Below are 22,921 nucleotides of genomic sequence, written 5' to 3' on the forward strand. Positions count from 1 at the left end.
TGAGTTCATGAGTTCGAGACCAGCCTGGGCAACATGGTGAAACCCCTTCTCTACTAAAAATATAAAAAAATTAGCCAGGCTTGGTAGTACATGCCTGTAGTTCCAGCTACTTGGGAGACTGAGGGAGGAGGATTACCTGAGCCTGGAAGGTCAAGGCCACAGTGAGCTGTGATCGTGCCACTGCTTTCCACCCTGGAAAATAATGAGACCCTGTCTCAAAAAGAAAGAAAAAAAACAGTTTTAATTTAAAAATTAGCTGGGAATGGTGGTATTTGTAGTCCCTGTTCCTCTGGAGGCTGAGGTGGGAGGATCACTTGAGCCCAGGAGGTTGAGGCTGCTGTGAGCTGTGAATGCATCACTGCACTCCAGTCTGGACGACAAGGGAGAAATCCTGTCTCAAAAATGATAGATAGCTGGCCACGGTGGCTCATGCCTGTAATCCCAGCATGTTGGGAGGCCAACACGGCCAGATCATGAGGTCAGGGGTTCAAGACCAGCCTGGCCAACATGGTGAAACCTTGTCTCTATTAAAAGTACAAAAATTAGCTGGGTGTGGTGGCGTGCACCCGTAATCCCTGCTGCTTGGGAGGCTGAGGCAGGAGAAATGCTTGAACCCAGGAGGTGAAGGTTGCAGTGGGCTGAGATCACACCAAAAAAAAAAATAGATAGATAGATAGAGAGAGAGAGATAGATACTATTGGATGCAATAGAAGTTTTCAGCCCATATTTTCATTATATAAGGATACAATATTAAGAGCAAAATACTGAGAGAAGAGAAATATAGTCTACCATTAGAAATTTTAAAACTTCTATTTCAGGGTTTCCAAATGGGCTGTTCAAAAGTGAATTGAATCTCCTGTCTTTTCTCTTGCTTTCATTTGTGATAAACCTAATGTAGGTGGGAAAAAACCTGAGCCTTTGTAATCACATGTTTGGGTTTAATCATAACTCTCCTTTAGTAGTAGTGTGACTTATTTATTTATTTATTTATTTATTTATTTATGAATGACAGAGTCTTGCTCTGTTGCCCAGGCTGGAGTGCAGTGACGTGATCTCAGCTCACTGCAACCTCCACCTCCTGGGTTCAAGTGATTCTCCTCCCTTAGCCTCCTAAGTAGCTGGGATTACAGGTGCATGCCACCAGGCTCACTAATTTTTGTATTTTTGGTAGAGACGAGGTTTCACCATGTTGTCCAGGCTGGTCTCGAACTCCTGATCTCAGGTGATCCTCTCGTCTCAGCCTCCCAAAGTACCGGGATTACAGGCATGAGTCATTGAGCCTAGCCAAAGTAGTGTGACTTTAAATTGCTTCAACTCTTTTGTTGCTGTTGTTGTTTTTGATGGAGTCTCACTTGCTCTGTCGCCCAGGCTGGAGTGCAGTGGCACAATCTCAGCTCACCTCAGCCTCCGCCACCTGGGTTCAAGTCTCAGCCTCCTGAGTAGCTGGGATTGTAGGCACCCACTACCACGACCAGCTAATTTTTTTTGTCTTTTTAGTAGAGATGAGGTTTCACCATGCTGGCCAGGCTGCTCTCGAACTCCTGGCCTCAGGCGATTCACCCACCTTGGCCTCCTAAAAGTGCTGGGATTACAGGCATGATTTCCATGCCGCCCAGCCTAAATTGGTTAAACTCTTAGGGCAAGTATCTCTTCTGTAAAATTGGCATAATAAAACCTGCTATGAAGTATTGTATAAGAACTAAAAGAGATAATGAAATTATGGCTCCTCCCTAGCACACTAGGTTTTAAATAAGTGTTATTTCTCTCCCCTTCCACGTTTACCTCTGATGGAAACTTGTTTGACATCTTTGAAGTGAAGTGGTTAGTCAGTTCTTAGTTTCTGAGTTAACTGCTACTCTAAACCACTGCACAGGGTATTTCTTTTGACTCAAGATAAAAATGAACTGTGGAAAACCTTATTATAATACAGTTATGAAGAGGGATTATTTATTTTCACATGATAGCCCATAGTAATGGTGTTTTGTTGATCAGATTACAATAGATTAATATCATCATAAAACAAATGTTCTTTTTTCCCTGTTCTCATAGTTGCTCAATTTAATAAGAGGTAATTGATTAAATTCTGTTTGCATTGTAGTCAGGAAACTGGAGAGGGCAGCAAACTATAGGAGATTGTGCCCCACCGCCCTACCCAGGCCTCCCTATCAAGACTTCACCTCCGGCCGGGCGCGGTGGCTCAAGCCTGTAATCCCAGCACTTTGGGAGGCCGAGACGGTGGATCACGAGGTCAGGAGATCGAGACCATCCTGGCTGACACGGTGAAACCCTGTCTCTACTAAAAAATATAAAAAATCTAGCCGGGCGAGGTGGCGGGCGCCTGTAGTCCCAGCTACTCGGGAGGCTGAGGCAGGAGAATGGCGTAAATCCGGGAGGCGGAGCTTGCAGTGAGCTGAGATCCGGCCACTGCACTCCAGCCTGGGCGACATAGGGAGACTCAGTCTCAAAAAAAGAAAAAAAAAAAAAAAGGCTTTACCTCCACTAACCTGTCTCAATCATTTCTGACAGAGGACTCATGTAAATTATCAAATTACTCCCAAATCAATCAGCATCCAGAAAGATTTAGTTGTTTATGGAAAATTGGTAGAGGAGTGAAATTGTGTGACACTGTTATTCGTCCCTCCTGGACAAGGAAATACGGGGAAAAAAAAATGGAGGCATTGGTTATGTTCTTGTATACTGAGAACCTCACTCCCTGCCCCATTTCTAAAGGTTACAATTCCATCTTCTCTTTAGTTTTTTTCAAATAATTTTGCCCCTCTGTACATCATTTTTATTAATATTGATAATAACAACCGACATCAATCAAATGCTTTCCAGAGTCAGGTACCTCACTGTACTGTTACTATTTTCTCATTTTCTGGATAATGATATGGTTTGGCTCTGTGTCCCTGCCCAAATATCATCTCAAATTGTAATCCTCACATGTCCAGGGAAGGAGGTGAGTGGATCGTGGAGGAGTGGATTATGGGAGGTGAATGGAACAGCATCTGCCATGCTGTTCTTGTGATCGTAAGTGAGTTCTCACAAGATCTGATGGTTTCATAAGTGTCTGGCATTTCCCCTGCTTTCCCTTCTCTCTCCTGCTGCCATGTGAAGAAGGTCCTTGCTTCCCCTTCACCTTCCACCATGATTGTAAGTTTCCAAAGGCCACTCCAGCCATGTAGAACCGTGAGTCAATTAAAACTCTTTCCTTTATAAATTACCCAGTCTCGGGGTTTTTCTTCATAGCAGTGTGAAAACGGACTAACACAGATGAGAAAACCAAGAAGTGAGACAAATTATGTAATTTGCTCATGGTCACTGCTGTAGACTGAATATTTGTGTCCCCCCAGAATTCACCTGTGGAAATACCCAAATGTGATGATATTAAGAGATGGGACCGCCGGGCGCGGTGGCTCAAGCCTGTAATCCCAGCACTTTGGGAGGCCGAGACGGGCGGATCACGAGGTCAGGAGATCAAGACCATCCTGGCTAACACGGTGAAACCCCGTCGCTACTAAAAATACAAAAAATTAGCCAGGCGTGGTGGCGGGCGCCTGTAGTCCCAGCTACTCGGAGGCTGAGGCGGGAGAATGGCGTGAACCCGGGAGGCGGAGCTTGCAGTGAGCCGAGATCGCGCCACTGCACTCCAGCCTGGGCGACACAGCGAGACTCCGTCTCAAAAAAAAAAAAAAAAAAAAAAAAGAGATGGGACCTTTGACTGGTGATTAGATTATGAGGGTTAAGTTCTCTTGAATGAGATTAGTGCCCTTATAAAAAAGACTCTAAGGAGACCCCTTCCTCATTCTACCATGTGAGGACACAGAGAGAAGCCCTCTGCCTGTGACTAGAAAACACGCTCCCACCAGACACTGAATCTGCCAGCACCTTGATCTTCCACCCTTCAGAAATGTGATAAATACATTTCTGTTGTTTGTAAGTTATCCAGTCTATGGTGTTTTATTCCAGTAGCGGCCCAAACAGACTAAGATAGTCACATAGCCAGTGAGTGGTAGAGCCAAGTATCAAACTAGGTTATTCTAAACTCTAGAGCCCACACTTCCTTTCTCTAATGGTGTAAATGGAAGCTAGAAAGGCAGAAATTTAATAATCTTCAATGACTGGCTTTGGCCTATTTGTTGACCTGATATTTGCAAACTACCATAGGCTAATTTAAATCTGCCTTTGAAACTTCTACTGTGTCCAGTATCAGTTTACCACTCTGGTCATTCTAAATTCATTTTTCCCTGTAAAAAATTATTTCACTTTGCCTATTCATTGCCTAAATTCAATCCATCTTTTCCATGAAGTCTTCCCCATCTGCAGAGGGACTTCATTCTATCACAGTCCTATATCACTAATTATTGTATTACATGACAGACATAGCTTTTTTAATAGTCTGTAACCTACGTATGTGTGTCAAGGAGACATCAGTGTTTGAGAAGCAGCAGTGTTTGACACATGACTGATTCTGGTATACGTTTGCCTACTTTCCTTATCCTTTAGCGTGTACACTAGAAACAGACACACCTGTTTTTTAATCCTAGCAGCTCTATTTCTAGCTGTAGGTATTGAGTCAAATCACAAAACTTCTCCATATTTTAATTATCTACAAAAAAGGAAAATTATGGTATCTAGTTTATTGATTCACAGTGAAGATTAAATGAGATTCTGTGTCTAGGATGTAGTGAATACTTATTAGCGGCCACAATTATAACATTTTCAGTAAATATTCATTGTTATAGATTATTTGTATTACTATATTACAAAATCTGTAATCCCCCTTTTACACATTATAAGCATTTAGTAAATGTTGAGTTTTTTTGTTTGTTTCTTTGTTTTTTGTTTTGAAACAGAGTCTTGCTCTGTTGCCTAGGCTGGAGTGCAGTGGCGCGATCTCAACTCCTGGGTTCCGGTGATTCTCCTGCCTCAGGCTCCTGAGTAGCTGGGATTACAGGCATGTGCCACCACACCCAGCTAATTTTTGTACTTTTAGTAGGGACAGGATTTTACCACGTTGGCCAAGCTGGTCTTGAACTCCTGACCATGTGATCTGCCTGCCTTGGCCTCCCAAAGTGCTGAGATTGCAAGCGTGAGCCACTGTGCCTGGCCTGAGTTGCTTTTTAAAAATAAATTAAGATTTAATTCACATACCATCAAACTTGTCAAGTTTTAACTGCAGGATTTTAGCCAAGTGCCCTGCTGCAAGCTGCTGGTATATAACATAATGCAGGCATGTGAGGTCCCATTGGAAAGCGAGTTATCCAGGCTGGGAGAAAAACTTGAGAGAAATGGGCACTTGCATGAAATCCTGTTGCTGTTCCCTAAACCTACCCTCTGATCTTATGAAAAAATGAATATCATGTGAAATGGTTTCATTTGGTTGTTAGTGAAATTTTTTAAATAATTATTTGAATGTTTTAGAAATTAATGTATTGTTATTTGTAATTAGAATTCAGTTGTGCACTCTGCTTAAAATGAGGCAAAGTGAAGCATTACTTATGTTTTCAGGTATGTATGAAACTATCTTCATTTTGGGTGATAACAAATATCAGTGAATGCTTACAAGCACTTGAAACATTTACTTTTGGTTAGGTAAAATTTAATGTGAATGTGTTGGTGGTGGATTTTAGTTTCAAATGAGGTAAAAAGCTGAATTGTTAAAGAGTTGCATCTATTCTTTCATAGTCTGGAATCTACCTCACCCTCATTCTTTGTGGTGAGTTGCAAATGAGGCAGCAAGATACCCAGCATACCTGTTAAGCAAGTATTTATGTCCCACAGGTTTTTCTTTTTTTAGTTTAATGCTAGGTTTTTTTTTTTTTTTTTTTTGAACAATCTGTTTTCTGAGGTTTTGAATTTTCCTAGCAACTGCTAGGAGAGATAGGGAAGATAATGAGCTGAATGGCTGGTATTCAACACAAGAATAATGGTGTTCTTTATTTACCTTTGCATAATTTTAAAGAGAACAAGTTTACTTAACTTTTACTTGTTCTTTTCCCATTGTAAAAACTCAGTAGGTGTTACTAGACTATTCTGAAATACAAATTCTGAAAAGCTTTCTTCTACTGATATTTCTATGGTTTCTCATTCATATTTTCTCTTTTGTTACCTCACTTAGAGCACATGGGTTTTGTAATGCACACTGCTAAGAGTAGATAGAAACCTGCTTGGAATATTGATTTTCTGTAATTAAGCATGTATTTATAGAATTTTGTCTTTCTTATAGTTCTTTTTTTTTTTTTTTTTAAGAGCATCTTATTCTGTCACCCAGGCTGGAGTGTAGTGGCACAATTGCAGTTCACTGTAGCCTGAACCTCCTGGGTTCCCTGCAAATAGCTGAGGCTACAGGAACTTGCTACCATGCCTGGCTGATTTTTAAATTTTTTGTAGAGATCTGGGCTCAAGCAGTCCTCCTGCCTCGGCCTCGCAAAATTCTGGGATTATGGGTGTGAGCCACCACAACCAGCCTTTCTCATAGTTCTTTGTCTCTCTGTGAACACTGTGAACATTTTGTCATTTTGAAGATGCTTAACATTGAGTCATGTATACTTTGTGAATGTTTGCATAGCATGATTTAGGAACATCTGGAAGAATGTTCATGAAAGATTAGAGGAGAGCCAGTCATGCAGGAGGAGCAGAGTTTCTTCAGGGCGCCACCCATCTACGTGGGGGTTGCAAAAGACCTTCTGCCCTCTAAACCATATTTCTTTTTTTTTTTTTTTTTGAGATGGAGTTTCGCTCTGTCTCCCAGGCTGGAGTGCAGTGGTGCGATCTCGGCTCACTGCAACCTCCGCCTCCTGGATTCAAGCGATTCTTCTGCCTCAGCCTCCAAAGTAGCTGGGACTACAGGCACACACCACCACGCCCAGCTAATTTTTTTTGTATTTTTAGTAGAGACGGGGTTTCACCATATTGGACAGGCTGGTCTCCAACTCTTGACCTCGTGATCCACCCACCTCGGCCTCCAAAAGTACTGGGATTGCAGGCGTGAGCCACCGTGCCTGGCCTAAACCATATTTCTCTTATAGTTGTTTTGTCCTTCTTTCCATCTGATCCTGATTTTGTGGCTGACGTGATGAGAATATTCAACAAGTAGAATATGAAATATAGGAAAAGGGTCTTGACTGCTACTCTCCTGAGTTGAGATAATTTTTTTTTTTTTCCCCGAGATGGAATCTCGCTCTGTCGCCCAGGCTGGAGTGCAGTGGCGTAATCTTGGCTCATTGCAACCCCTGCCTCCCGAGTAGCTGTGTCTACAGGCGCACGCCACCACACGTGGCTAATTTTTGTATTTTTAGTAGAGACCGGGTTTCACCGTATTGGCCAGTCTGGTCTCAAACTCCTGACCTGGTGATCTACCCACCTCAGCCTCCTAAAGTGCTGGGATTACAGGTGTGAGCCACTGTGCCCAGTGAGGTGAGATAATTTTTATACTTGCTGCTTTGACTGATGAATAAAAAAAATGCTACTCCCATAATGAAACTGCTTTGCTGCATTGCAGAGAACACAACAATAGAAAAACCGCCACATCTTATTCAAGCTTTTCTTGATTTTTATTTCGGCTGTTTCTAAATTTGACACTTGAGAATAGATGGTTTATACTCATAGTATGACCCAGGTATGCTTTTGTTAAAAAGAACAGTTCTAGAAGGATGACTGTTGAGGCAAAATTGGCTACTAGTATGGAATACTCTCTCAGTATAAAATCTCAGAACAACATTTAAAAATCATTGTAGATATTTTGTTCGTAAACATTTTCTTAATAAGATCCAGAAAGGGTTTATAAACCTAATAAACCTATTTGATAGCTTCTATCAAATAAACCTATTTCTATCTTCTATCAAATAAACCTATTTGATGGAAGGAAATAGGAATAGGACACATTGCTTTTGACTTTCTGCACCCATGTGGAAACCAGGGATCTATTCTCTCCCTCTCAATTTACATGACCATGAGGAAACTGAAACCTAGTGAAGTTAAATCACTTGCCCGGGGACAGACAGCTAGCTAGTTCCTGCTTGAACTGGGGACCATCTATTTGATTACCGGGAGTGCGGTTGGTTTCTGTTGCCTGTTTGATACTCTTCTGGAAAGTTTTAGCGGCAAATGGTATTGTCCACACCACGGCCCTTGATCTCAGGTAATTCTCCACACCACTGCCTTCTTTTTTTTTTTCCAATGCAGTTGCGTGGTGTGAAGGTGATAACCTCAGAAACTCAGGTGTAAATAACCCCGGGAATCAATGGGCTGGGGGGATGGTAAAACAAGAGTTTGTAAACATGACTGTGTACAATAGCTTCTGAAGTTTCGGAGGGTATTGGTTTAGCTGTTATTTCTGAGACTGGAGAAAATGACAGTAGAGCGACAGTTTCTCTATCATCAGTTTTCAAAGAGCATGCTTTTCGTTGGAACCACAAATATAGTACACCTAATAAGGGGAAACGAAACCTTGAATTTTTCCTTCCCAGACTCTGAAAAGTAAACTTTAAGGAACATTTTAAGGGTGACAAAAGGTGAAGATTGCAAATCAAACTTAGAGTGTCCTTGCTCAAGAAAATCTGTGCACTGCAGCTCCAATAGAGGACCACTTGGGTTTAGAAATGACATGTTATTAATAATTCTAGTCACTGTGGCTGATTAAAACAGTCTGTTGAAAGTTATAAATTATAGAAGCTTTTAAAAACATTTATATAAGAACCTGTGTAGAATTCTAAAAGGACTGAATTATTTGAAGTTATTACTCTCTGTGTACGTAAACTTAAACTATTTTTACGCCTTTGATTATTTTTCTAAAAATGTTTTTGCACACTTATAGCCTGATGCCGTAAATGTTTTAAGAGTTTAATGTACAGCACCTCTAGGTGCTATTTAAAACTTTTTTCTGGTCCTTTTCTTTTGGGTTATAAGGGTTCTTCGTAACCAAGAAGATTACCTATAGTTAGGCTGAATGCACTCTCCCAGGGTGCAGAGGCAGCTGCTCAACTGCGGTTATAACTCTTGTTTGCCCCTGGGTGGTTGCCAGCAGGGAGTAAGGCATTGTGGGAAGTACTTTCTTTACCTTCCACAACAGGTGTCTTTGTCAGTGCACCTTATTCAGATATCCGTGTGTGGAAGCACTGAGTCACTGTGTAGCAAAGAAAAATATGAAAGCAAGAGGAATTGCTTTCACATCTAGAAAATGTTGCAAGATAATCTGAAATCTTCTGGTGCTAGTGAATGCATGAAGAGGTTCACAGTATCTTTTAAAGTACTTCTGAAAAGATAAGGAGTTTAAAAGGTATGAACTGCCTGGACACCTTATAATGCCTTGTCTCCTGATTATCGTTTACTTTTTACCTGGTTAGTCAGCGTCAGGATAAATGTGCAGGAAAAAGATGTTAACGAAAATAATGCTTAACAGACAAAGCAGCACTGTCGAACAAAAATGAAGTAAAAATGCTTTACTGACTCCAGCAAGGGTCAAACACAGTTTGCAGCTGTTTTAATCTTGTGGATTTATTTAAAATATTTCATTTTTTTGTTTAAATAAGCTTATTAGATTTGCTTGTTTCCTAGCAATAAGGTGCTTTTCCCTCCTTCCTTGTGCTCGCTCTTAGCTAGAATGCTATAGCAGTTGTAAAACTCTACTAATTACATTTAAATGGGACAAGTGTTATATAAGTAATCATGTTACTGTAGATGAAAAAATACTTTAGGAAAACATGGGAAAATAGACACTATAGATCTCATTCTGAGTTTTGTTTTCTGAAAAGCAAACAATTTAGACAACATAATCCTGTTATTGGTAATGAAGACTAAACATTTCAACCAGTAGCTTATTTCTTTTGATTTTTAGACAAACATTGCTAAATTGATTTCTAGTTCTAACAAATAATATTTCTCATGGTACTGCAGTGTCATGATCTAGAAAAAGCAGGGAAGAGATTAGCTTAATTAGGAATATTGAAAAACAACTTCAGAGAAGCCTTATCTGTCTTCCCCTCATTTTTATTTGCTTAATTCTTTTTCCATGAAATTAGTATACATTATATTTCCTGATCAAGCAACTTTGTAATGGTGATTATGGGCAGCTTTCAAACTTTTCATCTGGAAATATGGCAGTTCATTTATGGTCTCCAGCTGTAATTTTAAAAATTACTACTGGTGGTTAAGGTACCAACAGTTCATGCTATCTACTGATTTGAATAATTAAAAGAAACCTCTAACCTTAAAGACGACTTTTATCTATGGGAGCAAAACAACCAGTTTATAAATGAGACCCTTGTATTACTTTCTGAATAACAACACAAAACTAAATTATGCTTAAAATACCTATTTTTTTTTTGTAGGAAAAGGAAGTAATGATTATTAATTGATATTGCTGTCCCTGTTTCATTTTTATGTTTTGGCATTTTTTTTCTTTAACAGAAATACTCCGAGGGGAAAAAAAATTTTTTTTTCATACTTCAGGAGATCATTTGTAACTGTACTATGAATTCTTTAAATTCTGAGAAATTAAAATGGTTTTCATCTGTTTATTTTCTAAGATTACGAAAAAATAAGCAGTAAGAACACTAAGAAAATTTACTTCTCCTCCAAGAACAATCTTCATGTAATAATACTGCAGTAAGAAGATGAGCTATTGTGAAAATTTTTAATTACCAAGAACATAACACAAATCAGTTTTTTTGTTGTTGTTATTGCTATAGGATATTTCTAGTTAGGAAACATTTTTTCTTTTTTGAAGTTTAAAGGTTTCCAAAAATTAAATTTTCCAGCTTCTCTGTTATGAATGCAGAAGGTGTTTATAGTGTATACTTCCTGCATAGATAAGAAACCTCCTTTAGTTTCCTACTGGGGGTGAATTGCTAGCCAAGCCTGTGATAGCAGCTGCTTTTTTTTTTTCTTTCTCTCTCTTTCTTTCTGGATTTTTGACACTCCACCCCCTCGAACTCAGGTGGGTGTGTACACTGGCACTGAGCTGCAGTAGGATTTTTCCTTGGATAGTCTGGTCTGGAGCTGGGACAGCAGCTGCTGCTGTGGAAAGGCCAGCTGGCAAGATGATGGAAGAAATCTCCATTATGGTAGCCTATGACGCCCATGTTTTCAGCCAGCTGCACGATGAAGACTTCCTCACTAGTCTGGTGGCCATCAGCAAGCCCAGGTCTATGGTAGGTAGTGCCTTGCACACTACTCTGGGACTCTTTTCTTTTCTAACATGGTATCTATACTCCTGTAGCAACTGAGGCAAACTTGCTGTTGGCTTTGTGTTGTGTCTGCAGGTTTTCAAAGATTTATTTACATAATTAAACACTCATATAACAGTAACACACTTAAAATGTTAGGTTGTAACATTTTAATGAGGTTGAGAGGAATATATAATGAGGTTGAGAGGAATTTTTTAGTGCCAAATATCATTTTGTCTTAAGTTTCTGCCTTGTAAATATGTATATAATTATCAGGTAGGGGCTACTTATATTTACATAGCTTACAATTGGGGCTCATAGAAGGGGAAGATTTCTACCAGTGAGTCGTAACATCAACTGATAATTGAGCTACCCAAAAATCAGGTAACTTTCAAGGTCTTAAATTATTACTAAGAAGAACTATTAGGAAAATAACAGTACAATTTTAGTTTGGCTTTAATATTTGTAAAAAAAAAAATTTACCATTCTCTAAGGATCTTAGCGTGTGTGCATGTCCTGGCATAATCAAAAAATGAAGTTCTTGCAAGTATTTATTTTTTCTTCTCTTAGATGTCATCATTATAATGGCTATTGAGTTTAAGATATCAACAATTTATACCTCTGAAACCAACTTTTTTTTTTTTTTTTTTTTTTTGAGATGGAGTTTCACTCCTATTGCCCAGGCTGGAGTGCAATGGCACGATCTTGGCTCACTGCAACCACTGCCTCCTGGATTCAAGCGAGTCACCTGCCTCAGCCTCCCTAGTAGCTGGGATTACAGGCATGCACCACCATGCCCGGCTAATTTTGTATTTTTAATAGAGATGGGGTTTCTCCATGTTGGTCAGGCTGGTCTCAAACTCCTGACCTCAGGTGATCCACCTGCCTTGGCCTCCCAAAGTGCTGGGATTACAGGCATGAGCCACCACGCCCGGTCCCCAGAATCAACTTTTTAACTACAATTGTAGTAACTTCTTGTTTATTATATTTAATAGGACTCATCAAAAACAACAGAACGAAGAGTGTATCATAACACTTAAACCTAACTAGTATGAAGCCCTACTTCTCTATTTTAAGGCACAGGGACCTTAAAAACATGGCTATTTCTTGAAACAACAAATTACAAAAAATAAAATTAAAAAAATAAAGGAGAAAGCTGTAGATTGATTTTAAGAGACTTAACAGTTATATCAACCAGATGCAATAAATCAACCTTGTTTAAATGCTAATTTGAACAAAATATAAAAATATCTCTAAGATAATTTGGAAAAATTTGACCTCTCATTAGGCATTTAATAATGATATTAAGAGAATTATGTAATTTTTTTGTGCATTGATATTACTTTTTTTTTTTTTTTTTTGAGAGGAGTCTCACTCTTGTTGCCCAAGCTGGAGTGCAGTGATGTGATCTCAGCTCACTGTAACCGCTGCCCACCTGGGTTCAAGCGATTCTCCTGCCTCAGCCTCCCGAGTAGCTGGGATTACAGGCACCCGCCAACATGCTTGGCTAATTTTTTTTGTTTTTTGTTTTTTTGTTTTTTTTGTTTTTTTAAGATACAGTCTCGCTCTGTCACCCAGGCTGGAGTGCAATGGCGTGATCTCAGCTCACTGCAACCTCTGCCTCCTGTGTTCAAGTGATTCTCCTGTTTCAGCCTCCCAAGTAGCTGGGACTACGGGTGCACGCCACCATGCCTAGCTAATTTTTGTATTTTTAGTAGAGACAGGGTTTTACCATGTTGGCCAGGATGGTCTCAATCTCTTGACCTTGTGATCCGCTGCCTCGGCCTCCCAAAGTGCTAAGATTACAGGCATGAGCCACGGCGCCCAGCCATTTTTCTGTATTTTTAGTAGAGACAGGGTTTCACCATATTGGCCAGGATGGTCTCAAACTTCTGACCTCATGATCCGCCGACCTTGGCCTCCCAAAGTGCTGGGATTACAGGTGTGAGCCACTGCACCCAGCTGATTCTATTATTTTTTAAATGATCATTTAGAGATATATATTAAATAGTTATGGATGAAATGTCTGCAGAGATTCAAAATTAACTAGTAGATTATGCGTTGATAATTATTGAAACTGTGTGATAAGTATTAATTCATACGGATTCATTATATTCTCTCCACTTTTATAGAGATGCAGTTTAAAAGAATCAGCTGGGCTGGGCACGGTGACTCACGCCTGTAATCCCAGCACTTTGGAAGGTGAAGGCGGGCGGATCACCTGAGGTCGGGAGTTCGAGACCAACCTGACCAACATGGAGAAACCCCGTCTCTACTAAAAATACAAAATTGACCGGGCGTGGTGGCACATGCCTATAATCCCAGCTACTAGGGAGGCTGAGGCAGGAGAATCGCTTGAACCTGGGAGGTGGAGGTTGCGGTGAGCCGTGATTGTGCCATTGCACTCCAGCCTGGGCAAACAAGAGTGAAACTCCGTCTAAAAAAAAAAAAGAATCAGCTGGAAGACAAAAAAAAAGCAGAAAGATTTGCAAAAAGCAAAACAGATATAAAACTGTAATATACTCAGCCAGGTGTGGTGGACCACACCTGTAATCCCAGTACTTTGGGAGGCTGAAGCAGGCAGATCACTTGAGGCCAGGAGTTCGAGACCAACCTGGCCAACATGGTGAAACCCTGTCTCTACTAAAAATAACAAAAATCAGCCAGGCATAGTGGCGCATGCCTATAATCTCAGCTACTCAGGAGCTGAGGCATGAGAAATGCTTGAACCCAGGAGGTGGATGTCACAGTGAGCCAAGACAGAGTAAGACTCTGTCTCAAAAAAAAAAAAACAAAAAAACCCATAATATATTTCTGGAAGTGGAAGTGTTAATAGAGAAACATCTGGCCCGTTGCATGCTTTCTTTACATAATATATATACTTTATGTTTTTATAATTATATATATTATATGAAGATGATTGCCAACCCCCTAGTTAACTATAACATACATTATAACTGAATCAGGATAGGATAATCACGGTTGTGGATAATCTTTAAATTTTATTTTAGTCCACCATGAAAGCTTATCCAGAGAATTCAGAATTATGGCTGGGTGCTGTGGCTCATGCCTGTAATCTCAACACTTTGGGAGACCAATGCAAGAGGATTCCTTGAACCCAGGAATTCACGACCACCATAGGCAACATAGAGAGACCTCATCTCTACAGAAAAAAATAAAATAAAAGAGGATCTTGACAGGACCATCATAAAGAAATGAAACAATTCTGAATTTTTTTTTTCTTTTCTTTCCTTCCTCCTTTCTCCCTCCCTCCCTCCCTCTCTTCCTTTTTTGGGACAAGGTCTCACCGTGACACCCAAGCCTGAGTGCAGTGGTGTGATCATAGCTCACTGCAGCCTCAAAGTCCTGGGCTCAAGCAATCTTCCCACCTTAGCCTCTCCTGAGTAGCTGGGACTACAGGTGCACATCACTGCCCCTGGCTAATTTTTTTTTTTTTAAGAGATGGGGTCTTGCTATATTGCCCAAGCTGGTTTTGAACTCTTGGGCTCCAGCAATCCTCCCACCTCAGCCTCCCAGAGTGGTGGGATTACAGGTATGAACCATCACACCCAGCCAAGAGCCTCTTAAGAGGTCTGAGTTGAGTCTTCAAAAACTAACAGGAGTTTTCTAGGCTAAAGGAGAGAAGAAACAAATACAGAGATGTGAAGTAGCAGAGTGTAGAGGACAGCGGTGGCTGAAGAGGTGGACAGTGAACAAGTCATAGGGAACATCCTATGCTCAGTAAGTGTAGGACGTTGTGTGTGTGTATCTATATGGACGCACGCACAAAAGAGACTGGGAGGGAGAAAAAAATGAATGAATTAATATAAATGTGTTTACCAGGAAATAATCTTTCATTTGTAGATTGTATGTATATTATGCCTTGTTGCAACCCTAGCGCACCAAAGGGAAATCCCACTCCTAACCCTGTAGCTCATTTTAAAATAGAATTTGTTGACTAATATGCAAAAGCCTTGGAGTTCTGATAGAAACACATAATACTGTTTTATATACCAAACTTTTAAATAATGCAGATCTTGGGGTGTTAAATTATAAAAGTTTCTGAAGATATTTAGTTTTCTTTATCAGATTTGAAATTTAAAATAGTCTTTTGGAGGTAATATTTGGTTTTGGTTCATTTGGAAAAGTTATACTAAAATTGTGCAAGATAAAAATATATATCATTTGCTTTTTTTTTTTCTTAATGTGGAGTCTCGCTCTGTCACCTAGGCTGGAGTACAGTGCACAATTTGGGATCATTACAACCTCCGCCTCCTGGGTTTAAGCAATTCTCCTGCTTAAGCCTCCCCAGTAGCTGGGATTACAGGTGCTAGCCACCATGCCCAGCTAATTTTTGTGTTTTTAGTAGAGACAGGATTCCACCATGTTGGCCAGATGGGTCTTGAACTCCTGACCTCAAGTGATCCACCCACCTCAGCCTTCCAGAGTGCTGGGATTACAGGTGTGAGCCACCATATCCGACCTCATTTGCTTTTAATTCCATATTGAATTTTTTGCTCTGAGATGAACATTTTTTCATCAAACAAACATTTTGTTTTTTTGTTTTGAGATGGAGTTTCGCACTTGTTGCCCAGGCTGGAGTGCAATGCGGCATGATCTCAGCTCATGGCTATCTCTGCCTCCCAGGTTCAAGAGATTCTCCTGCCTCAGCCTCCTTAGTATCTGGGATTATAGGCATGTGCCACCATGCCCAGCTAATTTTGTATTTTTAGTAGAGATGAGTTTCTCCATGTTCGTCAGGCTGGTCTTGAACTCCTGACCTCAGGTGATCTGCCCACCTTGGCCTCCCAGACTGCTGGGATTATAGGTGTGAGCCACCACACCTGGCCAAGATGAACATTTTAAATCAAATAAAAGAAATTCTCAGATTTTCTCTAGTATGAAATTGCTTCTCAATCTGATAACTGCACTGTGAAGCAAATTACACTCTTGCTAACTTATAAAATCCTCCTTAGGTTTGGGTTCACTATTATTAAGGGTATTTAGAAACTTTCTTAGTACAGGCTTAATTAAATATCTTTCTGTAATTTGACTTTGTTTCATAATGGGAGGTGTTTTGATTCCTTGAATGGTAAAAATCCCATTAAATGCAGTGGTTCTCAGGTGTGGATACTGCATTTTTTTCTTATTCATAAGTAACTTTTTTGTTTTTGATAGGAATCTGTAGTAAAATATACATTGCAAGCTGTTACACACACAAAACCGAAAGAAAATTTGACTGAACAATACCTACTCTTGCCATATGTTACCTATGAAAGGGATTTTTCTGTTCTATTAAATGTTTAAAGGCTTTCATTGTTTATGACCCACTAAATTGAACTCAGAAATCTCTCTATCCACACTTTGGAAAATATGATTATATCCTGTTGAGTCCTTAAAATGAATGATGATGGAAGAAAATCACAGATCCCTTTACATAAATTACAGGTAAGAAAAAACAATAAGGAAGCCAAGCATAACTTCTTAGGTCTTCCATATCATACACACACAAGCAAAATAAGAAATTACCTAGACCAATATTGTTTACTATGATAAACTAAACAAAAGCCTAGTCACTACCAGCAGAACATAGAACTTTTTTTTTTTTTCTTTTTTTGGAGACAGAGTATGGCTTTGCCACCCAGGCTGGAGTGCAGTGGCTCAGTCTCTCCTCACTGCAACCTCCACCTCTCAGGTTCAAACAGTTCTCCTGCCTTGGCCTTCTGAGTAACTGGGACTACAGGCACACACCACCATGCCCAGCTAATTTTTGTGTCTTTAGTAGAGGCGGAGTTTCACCATGTTGGCGAAGCTGGTCTCGAACTCCTAACCTCAAGTGATCCACCTGCCTTGGCCTCCCAAAGTGTTGGGATTACAGGCGTGGGCCACCACACCTGCTTTTAAAGTTACACAGTTCTCAGTTCAAGTTTTCAATTCACTACTTACCAGTGAGCTACTTAATTTCTCCCAGCCTTAGTTTTCTCATCTGAAAACTGAGAGACATAATAGTACTACCTCATTGGATTACCATGAGGTTATTTGAGAGCACTTGTAAAATATTTAGCACAGTGAAAGCTATCATTAATTGTCTCCTTTTCTAATAAGGGAGGAGCTACTCAGACTATTTGGAGAAGGTCTAAAGGAAGAAGTGGGATGAATAGATAAGGCACCCTGGAGATGCAGGAGAAGGAATGGGGAGGACAAAAGGAGAAAATGGACTAGTTGGGTTACCCTGGAGAATTACTTTGCTTGATTAGGGAATCACTATCAGGATATCAGTCCTACAGGAAACTTGAAGCCTTCTGCTCTGAAGATGGTGCTGAAGATCTTAGGTTTGAGCTCAGGACAGTGGGAAGGCAATGTGGAACCAATAGAAGGGAGTATGTATAGGCCAAACCTTCTGATGAGTAGATGAGATCAATTACTGCAGCAGGAATCTTGCAGTAATGGACTGGCAGGGCCCACATTGACAAAGGAAAAAAAATTGTAAAGGACATTGGAGCAATGCAAGTGAAAAGAGATGACAAGTGTCTGGACTTAGACACTTGACACTGGCAGTGTAAAGAAAGAAATTAGTCTACACATGTTGGTTAGTTCTCACAAAGGATATATACATTAATATTATTTAGGAAGAAGCAGCAACTGATGTTATGAGAAGAGTAAATGATTGAGATAAGTTGAAAATTAAGCTTCCAGCCATACAAAAGTGGAGATTGTTGTAGTGTCAACAGTCTTTGGGAATGAGAAAGTTAGGTTATCAAGAATAGAATGGAGGAAAAATGACCTATTCTGGCTTTACCATGTTCCATATCTAGAAATTCAAGGTCACAGTATGACGGTAAGATAATTGATTGTCCAATGGTTAGAACGCTGTCCTTTAACAAAAGCCATTTAACCAGACTAACACATGGGTATACTATATTGGCACTGGATAGATATTCTTAACTGACAGAAACAAAAATAGCAGCACTGTGCCAGCAAAGGAAGGGAGCTCTTTCTTGGAGCTACAGTTTCTCTGTTCTATAAATGGGAGATGAGGGTAAGCATTCTGTAATTACTTCCTCCTTATCGGATTGGCACAGATTTCAACAAGCATGCCAAATTAAAAAACAAAATTCAGAGCAATTCCATATGTCAGAGATGGGGAAAACAATAAAATTAATACTGTTCTTTCTAAATCTTTACTAGATATACATTTCAAATATTGATTAGAATAAACATAACAATTAAGATTCATCCATATTTTTAAAAAATGTTATCTGAATATTTTTTATTCTCATTGTTACATAGCAAGTACATATTTTGGCACTACTTTATCAATTTCAGTTCAGTTCAAGCATCCAACCAATCATTTGGTTGATCAATTCTGATGAGTTAAGGTTCTTATAGTTAGAAGTAATAAAATCTTGTGCTATCTTAAACAAGAAAGGAATTTTATCACTTGGACAACAAGGTGTGTTCCTTTAAATACAAGGGCAGTTCGTCTAGGCAACAGAGCTGGTACTGGGCTGACGCTGGCAACCATTCTCCCTATCTCTTGCCATCTAATGAAAACTTCTCTCTTGACATCTACTTTATTTCTCTGTCTCCAAGTTCTCGGCTTCTTTATTTCTATGGCAGAATATTGCTGCTACACAGCATCCACATTTATAGTTCTACCATCTGAATCACAACTCCAAATTTATTTGGTGAGCATCTGACCGAATAGTGTTAGGTGAGTTTTGTGATAGTATAGAGCAGAGCCCCTGAGCACACACTCACACTAAACTACCTGGGTTCAATCCTGCCTCACCCGCAATTAGCTCTACGACTTTGGGCTGATTACTTAATCGCAAACTTCATTTTTCTCATCTGTAAAATTGGAGTCTGTAAGAGAAAGTGCTCCTGACCGAAATCGGCCAGAAGCCCCTCTCATGTTTTATCTAAAGTAAACCTATCTTTAACTGCCAAGCCATGTTTCGTGTTTCTTTCCTCTTTCTGTAACTCTTACAGGAATCATGTTAGTAGTACCTGTAATATTATATCAAAATTAAGTTTAAATTTAAATTAAATCAGTAATTTATGTAAAGCACTTAAGAAAATTAATTCAGTCAATATATGTAAAGCACTGGATACCTAGCACATAGAAAGTAGCATGTGTATGTTAGTTATTATTCCATATTGATTCTTTTATTATTTATGAATGGATGAGACAAGTCTCCTGCTCACTGCTGCCTCAACCTCCTGGGATCAGGTGATCCTCTCTCCTTAGCCTTCCAAGTAGCTAGGTGTACAGGTGCATGTCACCATGCCTGGCTAATTTTTAATTTTTGTAGAGATGGGGTTTCACTATGTTGCCCAGGCTGATCTGGAACTCCTGAGCTCAAGTAATCCTCCAACCTCAGCCTCCCAAAGTGCTGGGATTACAAGGGTGAGCTACCACACCTGGCCTGGTTAACAGAAATTTAAAATGATGATTAAGGCCAGGTGCAGTGGCTCACACCTGTAATCCCAGCACTTTGGGAGGCTGAGGCAGGTGGATCACGAAGTCAAGAGATCGAGACCATCTTGGCTAACACGGTGAAACCCCATCTCCACTAAAAATACGAAAAATTAGCCGGGCATGGTGGCGGGTGCCTGTAGTCCCAGCTACTCAGGAGGCTGAGGCAGGAGAATGGCATGAACCTGGGAGGCAGAGCTTGCAGTGAGCCAAGATTGTACCACTGCACTCCAGCCTGGGTGACAGAGTGAGATTCCATCTTAGAAACAATAAAAATAAAATGATGATTAAATTATTAGAGAAATTTATTTATTTATTTGTTGAGACAGAGTTTTTGCTCTTGTTGCCCACGCTGGAGTGCAATGGCATGACCTCTGCTCACTGCAACCTCTGCCTCCCACGTTCAAGCAATTCTCCTGCCTCAGCCTCCCGAGTAGCTGGGATTGCAGGCATGCGCCACCACACCTGACTAATTTTGAAATTTTCGTAGAGACAGAGTTTCTCCATGTTGTTCAGGCTGGTTGGTCTCAACCTCCCGATATCAAGTAGTCTTCCCGCCTCGGCCTCCTAAAGTGCTGGGATTACAGGAGTGAGCCACCGTGCCTAGCAAGAAACCAATATTACATCAAAACTTACCACAGTGCACAAGCTCAACAAGAAATCAAATTGTAGTACTCAAACTCATTGCAAGGACTTCAAGCTTATTTACAAACAGGATTTACAGCAAACAAAATAAAACAGTATAGCCCTATAATTGTAATGCCCACAATAGGATTTCTAGTAGGCTGAAATATAGAAGCCCTCTTATCCGACACAGTCAGGACTGTAGTTGGTTAATAGAAAAAGTTGGTTCAGGAGAAGAAGGATAAAAAATGCAAAATACTAACCTAAACTGTTGTTTTTACTTAAAACTTCCATTATCAATTTTAAGGCCTTTAATGCTCTTGGTCTGCATTGGAATTCTGAAATCCATATGCCTTCTAGTTTCAGTTTCCTTAAGAGGGGCAGTAAGTTAATAAATGTATGAAGCAGTCTAAGGGCAAATTTGATAGATATTTTCATAACTTTTACATTTTTTCTGGCAGCATTGCCACCATTTAATTCTTTTTTTTTTTTTTTTGGAAACAGGATCTCACTCTGTCTGGAGTGCAAATGGTGCAATCTTGGCTTACTGTAACCTTTGCCTCCCAGGTTCAAGCAATCCTCTTGCCTCAGCCTCCTGATTAGCTGGGATTTCAGGCATGTGCCACCATATCCAGCTAATTTTTGCATTTTTGGTAGAGACGGGATTTCACCGTATTGGCCAAGCTGGTTTGAAACTCCTGACCTCAAGTGATCTGCCCACCTTGGCCTCCCAAAGTGCTGGGATTACAGGCATGAGCCACCATGTCTGGCCTCACGCTTTGGTTTTTGTCCATGTTCCATTGACCAAACAAATCAAAAGGCCACTTCCAACATACTGGAAAAGGAAAGTGTACTCCACAATAGGGGTTGTGAGAGGGGAAAGTGAATATTTGCTGAACAATAATCTACCACATATATAATTGACCTAACTGACCCTTCATATGATCACCATGGTTAGGTTAGCTGTGTAAAATATATAAGCACTGTGTTTCTCAATAGCACATTTACATAATATTCACAAAAATTGTACATCCACAGATGCATCATCAAAATATGACATATACTCATTGAAAAATGCAGTAAAATTGAAAATTCAGACTTACCAAACGGTCTTTTACCATTATTAATTTTACTTGGAACTTTACAGTGAATTGGCACTCTTTTTTTCCCCATCCCTTCCAAAGGTAAATAGAAACAGAAATCTCTTGCCAATGTTTCTAGGGTATGCCAACATTGTTATCTCAACCTGATCTATATTTATAGCCCAGGGATTTGCAGAAATTTGGGGGGAGTCATGGATTCCTTTGGCAGTCTGGTTAAGTCCATGGACCTCTTATCAGAAAAAAATATTTTTAAATGCATAAAATAAGATAGGTAAGATTACAAAGGAAATCAGTTGTATTGAAATACACTAAAATAGGCCAGGTGTGGAGGCTCACGCTGTAATCCCAGCACTTTGAGAGGCTGAGGTGGGCAGATCACTTGAGGTCTGGAGTTCGAGACTAGCCTGCCAGCATAGCGAAACCCCGTCTCTACCAAAAAAATACAAAAATTAGCTGGGCGTGATGGCATGCACCTGTAATTCCAGCTACTTGGGAGGCTGAGGCAAGGGAATTGCTTGAACCTGGGAGGCAGAGGTTGCAGCGAGCTGAGATCACGCCACTGCACTTCAGCTCTGGGGGACAGAGCGAGACTTCATCTCAGAAGAAAAAAAAATACAATTACAAAAACAGATAGAAATCAGATTTATGATACAGTAATAAGAACTTCTTTATTAAACACATTAAATAGCAAGAAATGGTAGTGAGGCTAATATAATTGCAAAATAATTTTGAGATATATGTAATACATATAATGTGAATGAAAAATCTGTGATATCGGTGGTAGAATCACAAATAACACAGTGGATTATTGGCTACATTTATAATAGAAGGAACTGATAAATTTCAGTTAGAGGTTCAGGAAAATAAAGGTTTTTTTTCCATCTAAGTTCAATTCAATGAATTCCCTCCACATACCCCTAATATAACCTTTATCTGATACTGACTGAGACACAAAGATTTTTACAAGTCTTTTCTTTCCTTACTGCAGACTAGGAGAAATCTTGATTGTGCCTTCCACTTTCTCTCTTCCTCTTAATGGTATAGAAAATTACTTTTGTGATTATTTAATGAATCTCTCAGTAACCTATAACTTCCCTATGTCTGTTGTTTTTTATTTTGGAAACAGAATCTCACTCTGTCACCCAGGCTGGAGTTCAAGTGATTCTCATGCCTCAGCCTCCCAAGTAACTGGGATTACAAGTGCGCACCACCACGCCCAGCTAATTTTTGTATTTTTTTAATAGAGATGAGGTTTCCCTATGTTGGCCAGACTAGTCTCAAACTCCTGACCTCAAGTGATCCACCCACCTGGACTCCCAAAGTGCTGGAATTACAGTCGTGAGCCAGCATGCCCGGCCAGCTATTTCTGTTTTTACTGTTGTATTTCAAGCCCAGCATTGTGCCTACGGGAATTATACACACTCTGTACATATTTAATATATTGGGGGAAGATGAAATCCCACATAGTTATAAGCATAACCTTCAGTATGTTTGTGACAATTAAATACATTCATGTGTGTATATGTATACGATACGGAATTTATTTT

At 39.8% G+C, this 22,921-nt stretch overlaps 1 protein-coding gene across 20 annotated transcripts in view; it reads left to right on the forward strand.

Annotated features, from left to right (window-relative positions):
• The window catches only part of RABGAP1L (RAB GTPase activating protein 1 like), a 799,577-nt gene that overhangs the window by 664,101 nt on the left and 112,555 nt on the right, over positions 1-22,921 (forward strand). Inside the window, exons 1-2 of one of the 20 annotated variants that reach the window (XM_005540048.4) lie at positions 9,085-9,280; positions 10,940-11,153. The exons of 16 other annotated variants lie outside the window; for them this stretch is intronic. In XM_005540048.4, coding sequence (XP_005540105.1) covers positions 11,043-11,153 — 111 coding nt within the window. In that variant the 5' untranslated portion in view covers positions 9,085-9,280; positions 10,940-11,042. Of the gene's footprint in view, positions 1-8,000; positions 8,144-9,084; positions 9,281-10,939; positions 11,154-22,921 lie in introns of those variants that run through there. 3 more of the 20 variants (XR_010581946.1, XM_045398832.2, XM_074017719.1) reach the window with 3 other exon arrangements.

The sequence above is a fragment of the Macaca fascicularis genome, chromosome 1, assembly GCF_037993035.2.
Source record: "Macaca fascicularis isolate 582-1 chromosome 1, T2T-MFA8v1.1".
Classification (NCBI taxonomy): domain Eukaryota; kingdom Metazoa; phylum Chordata; class Mammalia; order Primates; family Cercopithecidae; genus Macaca; species Macaca fascicularis.